This window comes from Laccaria bicolor, genomic scaffold, assembly GCF_000143565.1.
Source record: "Laccaria bicolor S238N-H82 LACBIscaffold_20 genomic scaffold, whole genome shotgun sequence".
Classification (NCBI taxonomy): Eukaryota; Fungi; Basidiomycota; class Agaricomycetes; order Agaricales; family Hydnangiaceae; genus Laccaria; species Laccaria bicolor.
In genome coordinates this window covers 601,389-613,736 of record NW_001889891.1, presented here as the reverse complement: position 1 = coordinate 613,736, position 12,348 = coordinate 601,389, and the positions used below count along the sequence as shown (strand labels likewise).

The 12,348-nt window shown below is 45.1% G+C and overlaps 3 protein-coding genes across 3 annotated transcripts; 2 read left to right on the top strand and 1 right to left on the bottom strand.

Annotated features, from left to right (window-relative positions):
- Positions 1-409: 409 nt before the first annotated feature.
- On the top strand, positions 410-2,770 carry LACBIDRAFT_329244 (uncharacterized protein; the record flags this gene model as incomplete). The annotated part of the gene is made up of 5 exons (XM_001883357.1): positions 410-623; positions 682-743; positions 799-1,740; positions 2,314-2,532; positions 2,747-2,770. 5 exons carry the CDS (start codon positions 410-412, stop codon positions 2,768-2,770), a joined length of 1,461 nt encoding a protein of 486 aa, XP_001883392.1.
- Positions 2,771-5,585: 2,815 nt separating this feature from the next.
- Positions 5,586-8,779, top strand: LACBIDRAFT_329243 (uncharacterized protein; the record flags this gene model as incomplete). Its single annotated transcript, XM_001883356.1, has 8 exons — positions 5,586-5,588; positions 5,630-5,659; positions 5,719-5,772; positions 5,854-7,089; positions 7,175-7,507; positions 7,805-8,056; positions 8,246-8,516; positions 8,691-8,779. The coding sequence occupies 8 exons, from the start codon at positions 5,586-5,588 to the stop codon at positions 8,777-8,779; spliced, it is 2,268 nt and encodes a 755-aa protein (XP_001883391.1).
- A 631-nt stretch (positions 8,780-9,410) lies between these two features.
- LACBIDRAFT_329242 (uncharacterized protein) lies at positions 9,411-11,521 on the bottom strand (the record flags this gene model as incomplete). The annotated part of the gene is made up of 10 exons (XM_001883274.1): positions 9,411-9,547; positions 9,690-9,886; positions 10,060-10,186; positions 10,229-10,296; positions 10,503-10,549; positions 10,616-10,678; positions 10,786-10,857; positions 11,004-11,041; positions 11,226-11,303; positions 11,383-11,521. The coding sequence occupies 10 exons, from the start codon at positions 11,519-11,521 to the stop codon at positions 9,411-9,413; spliced, it is 966 nt and encodes a 321-aa protein (XP_001883309.1).
- Between the last annotated feature and the right edge of the window lie 827 nt (positions 11,522-12,348).

The window sequence follows — 12,348 nt, the reverse complement described above, 5'->3', positions numbered from 1 at the left end:
GAAGCACCGTTTTCCATCTTCAAAGTTACTTATTCGTCGATGGTCGAGCTGAGGAGGTTGTTTGGCTATCAGTGGCTGTGTCAACTGATCGAGTCTATTTTTGGGTTCTACTTGCCTTCTAACCCTCACGAACGAAAACTTGGAAGTGCCACAGGATGTGTCGTTCACCACTCCACGTCGTCTCGATTAAATGTTTCTACGCTGCATCACACCAGCCTCTTGCTGAAAAATGAACGGAACCAATCGATCAACCGAGATGACACTTTGACACATTGAGGTAGGCTGACTCGTTATCGTGTCACCCCCCCCTGCATGTCAAGTCCATTCAATGATCAATCCCTAGACGCCCAGGAGGACGCATTAAAGCCTGTAACCAAACGCATGCTACTCCATTTCCCCCAACGCTTCCATGCCTCTCTCACGTACTACTACACGTCGGGCAAGCTCTCCAATTGTCATAACGCCGCCGCCCGCGTTCTCTGAATACACCGCGGTGCGCAACGATCAGAATAACATCAACGCGGACATTCAGGACGAAAACCCGAAGCCGCTCAGATTCGAAGTCACCGACGAGAGGATCGCCAAGACAGATCCGATCTGGCAACACTACGTCGAGGTTGCAGGTACGTATCGTCGCTTATTTATAAAATCAATCCCCAACCTCACTCCCTCTCATCTTAGACGAGGACGACTGCGCAAGCATAGAAACCTGGAACAAGGATTTCGATTCCCTCCCAATCTTCGTCAGTTCCAATTCCAATGTTCCCCACCGTTTTTCGCCGCTAACCATATTAACAGTCAGGTCTATTTGCAACAATACTCACAGCATTCGTTCTCGAAACCTATAAAGAACTAAAACCAGACCAAACACAAGCCATCATCACAACTCTCCAAGCTGGTTTCAACGGCTTGAACAACAACGGAACCTCCATCTTCCCCCCACCCGCCGCTAACCTGAATTTCAGTCCCACCGCACGCAGCGTACGTGTGAACGGATGTTTCTTCGTCGCGCTAGCATTCACTCTAATGTCCGCATCTGGAGCGATGATCTCAAAAGTCTGGTGTTCCGAATACGGGCGACGCTCGACGACAGGTTCACCATACCAACAAGCTCTTCGTCGTCAATGGCATTACAGGGGTCTCATAGTTTTCTACTACCAGGAAGTCCTCGACTTTCTTCCATTCCTTCTCTACTCTGCTATCATGATGTTCATGGTTGGGATTTGTGACTGGCTCTATGGGATCCACAAGAAGATAGCTCTATATCTTATTCTCGTGTTTTCATTCTCCTTTGTGTTTGCTGTGACTTTGACGTTCTTCTCGCTTGTTCTTCCTGAGTATTACCCATTTAGGGTCCCTCTGGCAGATGTGATTGTCAGGATGGCTATCAAGCTGTTCTTGAAGCTAAAGGCTAAAGCAGAGACCTTGGTTCCTCCCTCTTGGTTTCCTCCCCTTCAGGGAAAAAGCACCAAAATATCCTTGTACAAGCTATTTTGGGCTTTTCTACAAACTCTATGGGTGTTTTTTGAGCTTATCTGGGTTGCCCTTGTTATGTTTCCAGGCTTCTGTAGATCCCTTCCTCAGAGATGCTTAAACCTCTACTACATGTTCTTAACCTTCTTTGCACCTAGAGATGCATTTGGCTCTGCAATGGCTAGAAAGCCTGTTGATGATTCTTACTCCAGCCTTGAAGTAGAAGCTCTAGCTTGGCTTGTAAAGGCTTCTTCCCAAGAGAAACTGGTAAACACCCTTCTGAAAAATATCCCCACCACAGTTTCTACTTTTGAGAGAAGAAGAAAACTGTTTCTGAAAAATGGAGCTTTAGATAGATTATGCATACTCTTTGAGCATACTTTTCAGAGAGACTGTGAAGGACCCTATCCTTGTGTATCTCTTGGCTCTGGAAAACAGCTTGATGAAATGATGCAATATGGTTTTGCTATTTACTCTTTGTGCACATCTCAGACATTTCCAGGTGCTAGACTGTCTTCTGAGATGGCCTGCTTGAAATCTAGTATACATTTCTCTCACAAAATTCTGGGGCTGGCTTTGGAAACATGCAAAGATCTGTCATTCTATCTAGACCCAGAAGAACTAAAGTTACTAGTGACAAAAGGTATAAATCAGTATCCAAAAACTATGGAAGCTGAGAGAGAGATGCTTTTTGGACTTCTCTTGAGAGCTATATCTGCACAGAAAATTGACTCTTCTGATACATGTGGCCTTATCTGTGGCTTGATAAGAATTGGGCCATTAACATCTAGAGCTGCTGCGTTATTCTGCCAAGCTTTACACCATCTGATCTTTCAGCAGGAAAATGCACATGTCCTATATGACTATAATCCTGCATTATTTGCCTACCATCTATCTGTCCACTGTGTTCCTTTCATTGTGACATTTCCAGCCAGGGAAGCAGCTTCATATAGCATTATTATGATGCAAATCATTCAATGTCTGTGCAACAATGAGGCTCAGCTGGAACTCGGTGCACAATCCCAAATTGTTTATGGGAGCTTTATCTGTAGTGCAATGGTAAAAGATGGATCAGACTATGAGCTAGGTAAAGAGGGGTTGCTTACCCTCTTTGCTCTCTCAAGAAAAGAAGGTTGGGCTGCACAACATTTTAATGAGATTTTTGTTGCATGCCATGCTGCAGTGACTAAGAATCAAAATCTATTGAGACAGTCTATGGAGGTTATTCAATCATTGGAGATTAGGCTGAATGATGAGACTAACTGTGATGCAGTGCAAGCCTTGGTCTTCTACCTGAAAGCAGCAATGAATTCACAAGACACTTCCCAAACAATAAACAGCATCTTTTGGAAAATCTGCACTATAGCTGATGAATATATCAATAGTACTTTCACTTGGAATCTAAATGGAACATCCAATTCTACATCTTACAGATTCTTCAGATATGCCAATTTTCCTGAGCTTCATGCTCATTTGCTTCCCACATGGCTGCTGCATCTTTCCGAAGGCTTTGATCAATCTGAACTTCAGAAAATGCTAAATTTTATTGAGATGTCTGATGTTCAAGGAAGGTCAAGAGAAAATGCTTTTTCCTTGCTTCATGCCCTTTGCCTCTTTCCTGGTGTATCAACTTCCACAACTTTTCTGGAAAAAATCATTTCATTTTCCAACAACCCAATATGTTCCACATACTTGCAAACCACTGCAGTTTCTATGGCTCTACTTATCATGAAAAAAGCCCAGAAAAAATCTTTGCATTCCACCTCAAAACAGAGAGAGGAACATTCTATCTCTGAGCTTCTTATAAAATCAAGAATTTTGGAACTTCCAAGAACTCAGTTTCAAAGATACATATCTGGTCCTACACCCCCCACAGCAACTATGATCTGGGAGAGCTTCAATTGGCTTGATCTTCTAGAAACTATTTATGAACACCATTGTCACCAACAAATTGTGGAAAGTCAAATACTGGATACAATGAAGATGGTTCTTGGTGCCCTTTCAGAGGATGAAGAACTTGTGTGGGTGGATAAGCTAGAACCAACAAAGTTTGTTATATCTGTGAGGAGCCTTCAGAGTAGATTAGATAGCTTGGAATCCTTAATTAATCCTACCTGATGTCTACATTTTATGTATGTCCAAATTGCATATCCTGATGTACTTTTGGGCCTTTGAGAAGGGATTTTTTTAGAAGAATATTTTTTACCTTTGATTCTTCCCCCTTTATTGCAAGTCAAAATGAAGTCAAAAATGGGGTAAACATGACATGTACCCAGCAGGAAGTGCATTTTTTTTATGAAGCCAAAACAATAAGATTTTCTTTTTCAAGTGACCTATATACTTGAGGAAATTTTCTACAATCTTCTCAATAGAAATTACACTGATAATTCTTTCTATAGATTAAATGATGTCATGCTCAATTAATCACAAGAACAGTCACATTTATTCAAAGGCATTAGCTGAACAGTTGGTCAAAATCATTACAACAATACTCCTGCCAGTGTTTTCAAACAGCTCTTTGGCTCAATTTGGCAAGGTAATTTCAAGCTCTTGCAACAATTTTTTTTCCGATGTGTGATGGCCTCCAACAGATGGGAAGGGTGTTCAAAATCAGGATGATTGTGTGACATAGCAACAAAAGTGTTCTGTTGACATGGTGTCTGGCCTCCTCCACAACCTCTCATCCAGCACAATACTCTTTGGATGGTATATTAGGTGTATGCTGAACAGTGAGAGACTTTCCTTTTCAGGGTAAGATGTCAACCACCTGTGACATGCACATTCATAGCAGGGTGGAAAGTTGTTGGTGATTGATATACATTCATTGGGAAATTGCACAGTATGTGTATGCCTTGTTCAGCTTCAAGTCAAAAATTTAATGTTGGGTTCAGATTCAATTACATGTTTAAATTTGTTTATTATTATCTACATAGTCATGTTCTTTGTTGATGCATCTCCTTGTTCTATGTCCACCCCAAGCTTTTTGAAAAAAGAAGGTCTAACAAACAGACTCAGAAAATGAATTACCCTCCTTGTATTGAATTTAAGCTCATGCTTTGAAAACATTGACATTGCAAGCTGGAAACTCTCTGTTGGTGCATTGGCCAGTACTATCACGTGGGGGGAGTTGGACCGTTTTCAGTGTCTGGCTCCGTAGCACAATAAATACAACACATTTTCTTTGCTTGTAGGGAGAAAAAGCTGCAGTTGTTACTGCTTAATGTAAGTCTCAGCAGAAGTTAACAGAATTTTATTGATGTGGTGCTACTGTAGCTTGATTTCGACGAATGTTTGTCACATCGGTTTGTAGCGTCGCAATTGGCGTGCAGCGGAGTCTCAACTTGTCACCAGGATCCATGGTGTAACTGGCTGTCCCTGCAATATGCACTTCACAGAGCACTTGGACGGGATTCAATTACTAGAATACATTGAAAAAGATTATATGATATACTTGAGATAGTTTTTTGAATGAACTTTGGCCATATGCTCGTGTATCTACCAAATTTGGGTGTGTCACAACTTGGTGTAAACACTTTACATTTGTCTCGAGAACAAGCCACAAGTTAGAAATAATTGTGTAAAGAACCTGAATCAGTTTGAGAGACATCTATCTATCTATGACCAATTCTTGGAGGCCAACGGATGATCGTGGAAGAAGGAAGAGATGAAATAGTAAAATGGTCCAACCCAATACGACGGTCCAACTCCCCCCACGTGATAGTAGTCACATCAAAAAGTGTCCATATTCACGTGAGAACTGGGTTCAAGTCCTAGACAGAGCCTGAGAATGAAATTTTTTGCATGGATTGGTGAATAAATTGTCATTGGTCCAGGTTCATTTGAATAAGAGACTGTATACCTTGTTCAGCTTCAAATTACAAATTTTGTGTCAGTTGGAGGGTTGTCGTAAACGCGGGTTCCAGGGGTAAGGAGCGTTTTCGTAGGCCGCTGGCAAACTCGCACCCAAATTCGGCCTCGCCGAATTTGTCATCGTTCGCTCACTCATCACATTCACTGTATGCTCACTCATCACATTCATTGTCATTTCAGATGACTCTCCTCCGCACCGCTCTGACTTAGCGCTATGTATTAGCGATGCTGAGTCAAGCGTTATGGTCCGTAGGGGGGGCATAAAAACCCTGGGGATGCCATCCAGACTGATCAAGCAGCACGTGAGGCAACCCAGGTAAGCACGATGTCGTGCTCTTCATCCAGAACTCAAGCTCACCTCTCTTTGGATCGTAGTCTTCAGGCATCGCCTACCCCTCTGCTTATCAGAAAGACTACGATTTCAGCACGGTGAGCCTTGGCGTTCTCGGCATCGCCGACCCCTCTCCTTCTCAAGAAAGAATATTAACGACATTCTTTGTTAAGACCTAGCCCTTTCTCACACCATTTTTTCACGACTACGGCATCTCGCGCTGCAATCTACATCTCATACTAGCTACCATGAACCATGAAAACCACGAAAACAACTCTGGAGATGTTAACCAAAGGACCATCGCCGCTCAGAAACTTGTGGATGATGTCGTCAACCAACGGTCTCCTTACGACCTCTTCATGGAGAATCTTAGGGCGATCAGGATATCTTCGGTGGAAGGGGAGGACTACGTTCAACAGGTCAATGAACGTATGCGGTTACAAGGTGACGGAGGAGGTTCTGCACAACCATTGCCAGCTTGGTTGAATGTGTCTTCCTCTACTCAACCTTCCCATGCTGAGAATCCTTCAGCTCATCCATCATGTTCATCCACCCCTGAGGGACTTACTGCCGAAGAACTCCTCCAATTCAAAGAACATCGACAAGAACTTCTCAAGCGTCCAAACTCTACTAATCAAGGACCGAACGATGTTTCCGAAGACATCGCGTGGGCACTTCTTCGAGCAAAAATCAACCAGACTCATTCAGCACTCGGAACTCAGCCCACGTCCTATCCTTTGGACGACATCATCAAACTTCTTAATGTCTCGCCTTCCTCCTCTGCCACTATCCCAGCCTCGGTTTTATCAGCAGCACCTCACCTCTCTGCTCTCTCGGAGCACACATTTCTCGACTCTCACCTACAAACGACATGGAAGCTTTGTCAATCGTTCAACTCCAACAAAGCTATTGACCCAATCATCGACCTCATGCAACTGCAGCCTCTCGTTGACCCGATCCCTCGTCCCTTGTGGCGAGCTATCATCCAAGATCAATATGTCGATTTCGAAAAGCTGCACGCTTCGATGGATCAGGGGTTTAGTCACAACGACGATGCGAAGGATTTTGCAGGGGGTTTTTCATTGGTACGGAAGGATCAGTATTCGGCTAGGAAAGTGGTTAGGAATGAGGCGGAATGGGCTCAGGTTTTTCAAGCATGGAAAGCAGGCGTTGTTTTATTGTATCCACATCGCCTCAATGAGCTCAATACATATCAAGATATGGTTATTGAGCTTTTTCGCACCGCTCCCTATGATCCGTTTGTCACTATCAATGTCGACGCTGAGGCCCGTGACCGATACGCTTGCAGTCCTTATCAGATGGACGACCGCAGTCGCTTCCAACTCCCACTTCTATCACAGATGCTGCGAAAACGCGAGGCTACCGATACTATGGGCCCGTTGAAACGTGCTGCAGTTCCTTGTCAAAATTGGAGTCTCGGGATATGCGCCGATCCCTGTGTTTTCAGGCGCAAACATGGGATTTGTTCCGAATGCGGAGGAAAGCACAAAGCTCGAGACCACGAAACGTGCCTCTCTTCTCTCGAAGCTCGCCATGGAAAAGGACCTAGCACAAGCCACGCGGAAAGCAGAGGAGGCAATTCTGGAAGGTCCTAAGGCCTTGCCTCGAAACTCGACGAAACGTCAATCTGACACCATAATTGACCCCCCTCGTTTTCGTCGACGACTTGTTTGGTGCAATAATCATTCTAACACTATATCTCCTTCTGCCCTTTACACCGAAACCACTCCTCCTTTTCATTCACCACCCATCCATCTTATCAACGACCCTGACATCCAATCATCTCTTAGCGCTATGAAAGACTCCATTAAAGTTACTACTCCTTTTAATATTGATAAATTTGAAGCATTACTTGAAGACCATCCCAATCAGCCGTTTGTGTGATCTGTTATGCAAGGTCTTCGTGAAGGTTTTTGGCCGTTTGATGAAGGGGACTGGAAGAACGAACAAGGTGAACTATCTGATAACTTTGCTTCTCTTCCCGAAGACCTCGCTGCAATCCGTTCTTTTCGCGACAAAGAACTTCAAGCAGACAGATGGTCATCCCCTTTATCAATCTCAGCCCTTCTCCTGGGAATGAAATTCTCCCCTATGTTTGTTGTCTGGTAGCATGACAAACCACGAGTAGTCACCGACCATAGCAGCTCAGGTTTAAACAACAGGATTCCAAGATCTGAGGGCCATGTTTCATACGACGACATGCATTCTTTTGGTCAGGTTCTACGCGAAGCCCGAGCTGCTCACCTTCAACAAACTCTAATAACATTCAAATCAGACGTCGCGTCTGCTTTTCTCAATCTTCCCGCTCACCCTCTCTGGCAGCTCTGTCAGGTTGTGAAGGTTGACGACAAACTTTACATTGTTCGTCGTCTAGTGTTTGGTAATCGAGCTTCTCCTTGATGCTGGTGTGCTGTCTCTGGTCTCATTTGTTGGATTGCCATTCGGAAATTCAATATTCTGGGATTGCATGTCTACATGGATGATTTCTTTGGTTGGAGTTTAGCTGATGACCTCATATATTTCCATGGCCGCCTTCGCCCACGTCGACAGGTTCAACTTCTGCTTCTATGGGAAAGCATATCCTGCCCTTTTGAGGATAAAAAGCAAGATCACGGCGAAGTTTTAAAAATCATCGGATTTTACATTGACATCAATCGCGGCACTATCACCCTTACACCAGACACGATCACTGACATTATTTCTAAGATCCACTTATTCCTCGCTACCACTGATCGACAACTGCGACTTCGTGATTGGCAACGACTTGGGGGGCATTTGAATTGGCTACTCAATGTTCTTCCCTGGGGCCGTCCGGCTCTAAGTGAGTTATACAGAAAAACAAGTGGTAAAGCTCGAAATCCAAAACTTTTCATTAACGCCACTATTCGAGCTGAACTCACATGGCTTGCCGAAACAATTCCCAAAGCAATCGGCATATGATTTATTGACGACGGCGCTTGGGCAGACTCGGCCGCTGATCTTATAATTTGGACAGATGCTAGCCTTACAACTAGTGTTCGCAAGTTCAGTTCAGTCCGGTTTTTTGACCCCAAAACGCGCAACCGTGGACCGCAACCGGTCTAGGACCGACCCAGATATTGAGGGAACCGAACCGAACCACCTAGGACCGGTCTATTTCGGTCTATGGAGCCGGTTCAGACCGATCCAGACCGGTTTTTTTGCGTATAATTTATTATACCAATATAAACCATTTGTATCTTGACTATTATTACTCTAAAAAATAAACGGGTTATATGAAATAGTAAAGCATGTAAATACCCGTCATTCTACCAATTTTGAAGAGATTTAATGAAGATTTGACATAGCTATGACTGAAACCAAATTACATCTCATAGAGACTTGGGTAAAATATGGATTTGGTTATATCTTTCTCAATTCTTAACCGTTTTTGATGAAACAAAAACCCAATAAAAGGTAATAAACGTGGTTACAAGGGTATGTAACGCACGTGACCGTTTAACCGGTTGCAACCGATCAAAACCGGTCTTTGAACGGTTTTAATATATTTTCGAAATGAGGCAACCGGCAACCGGACCAACCCCAAATTGGGGCAACTGCAACCGAAAAAAAGACCGGACCATGGTCCGGTTCAGTTCAGTCCACCGGTTTTTTGCGGTCCTATGGACTGAACCTTTAAACACTACTTACAACTGCCCTCGCTTTCGTTTATGGATTTGAAGGCTTCGTCTATCAATTACAACCACCTCCTGCTAACATCAAAATCGACATTTTCTTTCTTGAGCTTGTTGCCATTTTCTCCGCAATTCACCATGTTGCCACCAATCTCCCAACTCCACCTCGCCGTCTTTTGCTGTTCACTGACAGCCTCGACTCCGTAGGCGTCCTCAACAGCCTTTCAGCTTCGCAAGCTATGCACAACGGCGTCCTCCTCGGAATCGCTGAGGTTATTCTCAGGTCTCGTATTGATTTACATGTAAGACACATTGAAGGCACACTTAATATTCAAGCTGACCTTCTTTCACGTCTTCTCCTTGACGACTTCGCTCGTCAATTCCCTGATACACGCGTCCGCTTATTTGATCCTCCACGCGATCTCTTGCCGGCGCGATGGAGGCTGTGCTTTTGAGCGCATTGGGCGGGCATTCATCCCACTCGAGGAATGCTCGCCCACCAATGACGTTGGATGCTTTGGATGATCGTGCACGACACCTACAAACCAATGCTATCGAAATCAGTACTGCGAAGGGATACGCAACCGGCGCACGAGACTACATCAACGTCTGCTTAAACTTTTCTCTACCCTTGACCCCAACTCCTCAAAACCTCTCTCGTTATGTTGCTTACACCTCAAAATTTATCGCATCCGCTCCAAAGTATCTTACTGGCGCTCGCCACTTTTTGCAAGACCTCTACCCAGACTTTGACACCAATCGTTCCCACCCCTTAGTCCAAACAACCATACGTGGGTCGAAAAAGGTGCGTGCTGACCCCATTCAGCGCAAACAACCTCTGCGCACCACCCATCTCGAAACCTTTGTTCACGTCGCACACCTTTCAAATTCCTACGACGACCTGCTATTCGCCACTCTTCTGTCTTGCTGCTTTTACGGTTGCCATCGCTAAAGGATACAAATACAATGTTATTTACGTAGATAGAGAAAGCAGTCGTCGTGTATATAATAAAAAGAGACAATTAAACGTAGGGAGAGGAGGGAGGGTCGTGAAAAAATGGTGTGAGAAAGGGCTAGGTCTTAACAAAGAATGTCGTTAATATTCTTTCTTGAGAAGGAGAGGGGTCGGCGATGCCGAGAACGCCAAGGCTCACCATGCTGAAATCGTAGTCTTTCTGATAAGCAGAGGGGTAGGCGATGCCTGAAGACTACGATCCAAAGAGAGGTGAGCTTGAGTTCTGGATGAAGAGCACGACGTCGTGCTTACCTGGGTTGCCTCACGTGCTGCTTGATCAGTCTGGATGGCATCCCCAGGGTTTTTATGCCCCCCCTACGGACCATAACGCTTGACTCAGCATCGCTAATACATAGCGCTAAGTCAGAGCGGTGCAGAGGAGAGTCATCTGAAACGACAATGAATGTGATGAGTGAGCATACAGTGAATGTGATGAGTGAGCGAACGATGACAAATTCGGCGAGGCCGAATTTGGGTGCGAGTTTGGCAGCAGCCTAGGCTCATGTCTTATGTCTGGAGGTCATCTTGAAAAAACAAAACTTTTTTTCAAGTTGAGGGTTTGAACCCATGTCCTCGGGCACAGGGCCGAGGTTATGCTATGTACTGCACAACATAACCACTTCACTAAGCAGCTATTTACAGTTGGGAATATCATACTCAATATAGCTCGTCGTGGTGCTGCATCTTCAAATTAATTGCCGTACAAATATTCTGTGCAATATGATAAAGTCTACCATCCTAAAATAAGCATGAGGCTGGATCATATTGAATAATGAAGAATTATATCTATTAAATAACTGTTGAAATAGGCGAGTAGCTACAAGGGTGGCTGAAATACAATGGGTGGTATAGTTGGGCGCACGTCGAGCGGCGGGGATAGGAGTAGCAGTCACATTGTTGGCAATGGTAATGTGACGAGAGGGCGATGAAAGTGGTGATACTGTGATGGGGATGGAGCAGAATGGGGCGGTTGAGTTTGGTACATCAGATGACGGACGCATGTCGAGCGGCGGGCGTACCTTGAATGGCGGGTGGTTGAAGGACAGGGGCATGTTGAGCAGTGGGCGCGGGTGCGGCGGTCGTGTTCTTGTTGATGGGTTGCACTGTTTGCGATGGGGATGTAGCGGAATGGGGTTGTGAATGTGATGGGTGTGGCATGTCGGATGATGGGTATGGGCACGTCATCCGACAGGGACAGGTAGAGCGGAGGGCATAGGAATGTGATCAAGGGCGATGACGGTGGTGGTCGTGCCATTTGCGATGGGGACCGAGCTGAGTGGGGCAGTTGAATTTTATGTGGGATCATGGGTGTGGGCACATCGATGATGGGCATGGGCACGCCGGATGATGGGTGCACGTCGAGAGGCGGGTACAGGTTCATTGGCCAACGGGGATGGGTGTGCGGCGTCGTAGTTGGTTTTGCCGAATGGGCCAGGGAAGGTCCATCATCAAATTCTGAACATTAAAAACAAAAATGTTAGTTGGAAGAAATTGAAACGAGGAAAGCAGAAAAGTCTGCTTTCTTCAGGTAGACTACGCACCTGAACGACCCCGTAAATCGGTATTACCGACACGCAACCTCCTCCGCTCGTGCTACTACAACCCAATGGCTATGATGCATGTTGATGCATCGAAAAGTTGGCGGATAGATTGTCTTGGGTCCAGTGAGTCGGAAGTTGAGCAAACACGAAGAGCAATGTGCAGGAAATATGAAAAGCAGACAAAACGCGGGCGGTATCTGGATACTGCCCGCGTTTTGAGAGAGCGTTGGAGAGTAACAGTTGCTCTCCAACAATCAACGCGCTTACGTGTGACGTTACATGTGACTTCCGCATTTGTACATAATTATGTCCTATATATGGACATAAGCCACCTCCAGACACCGCATATGAGCCGCGGCCTACGACCCTCTTGCAGAGGCGTTCAGCATTGGTTCAGCTTTCCTGAGTGTGTGACAGGCGCTAGTCACTTCGGTCACACTAGCT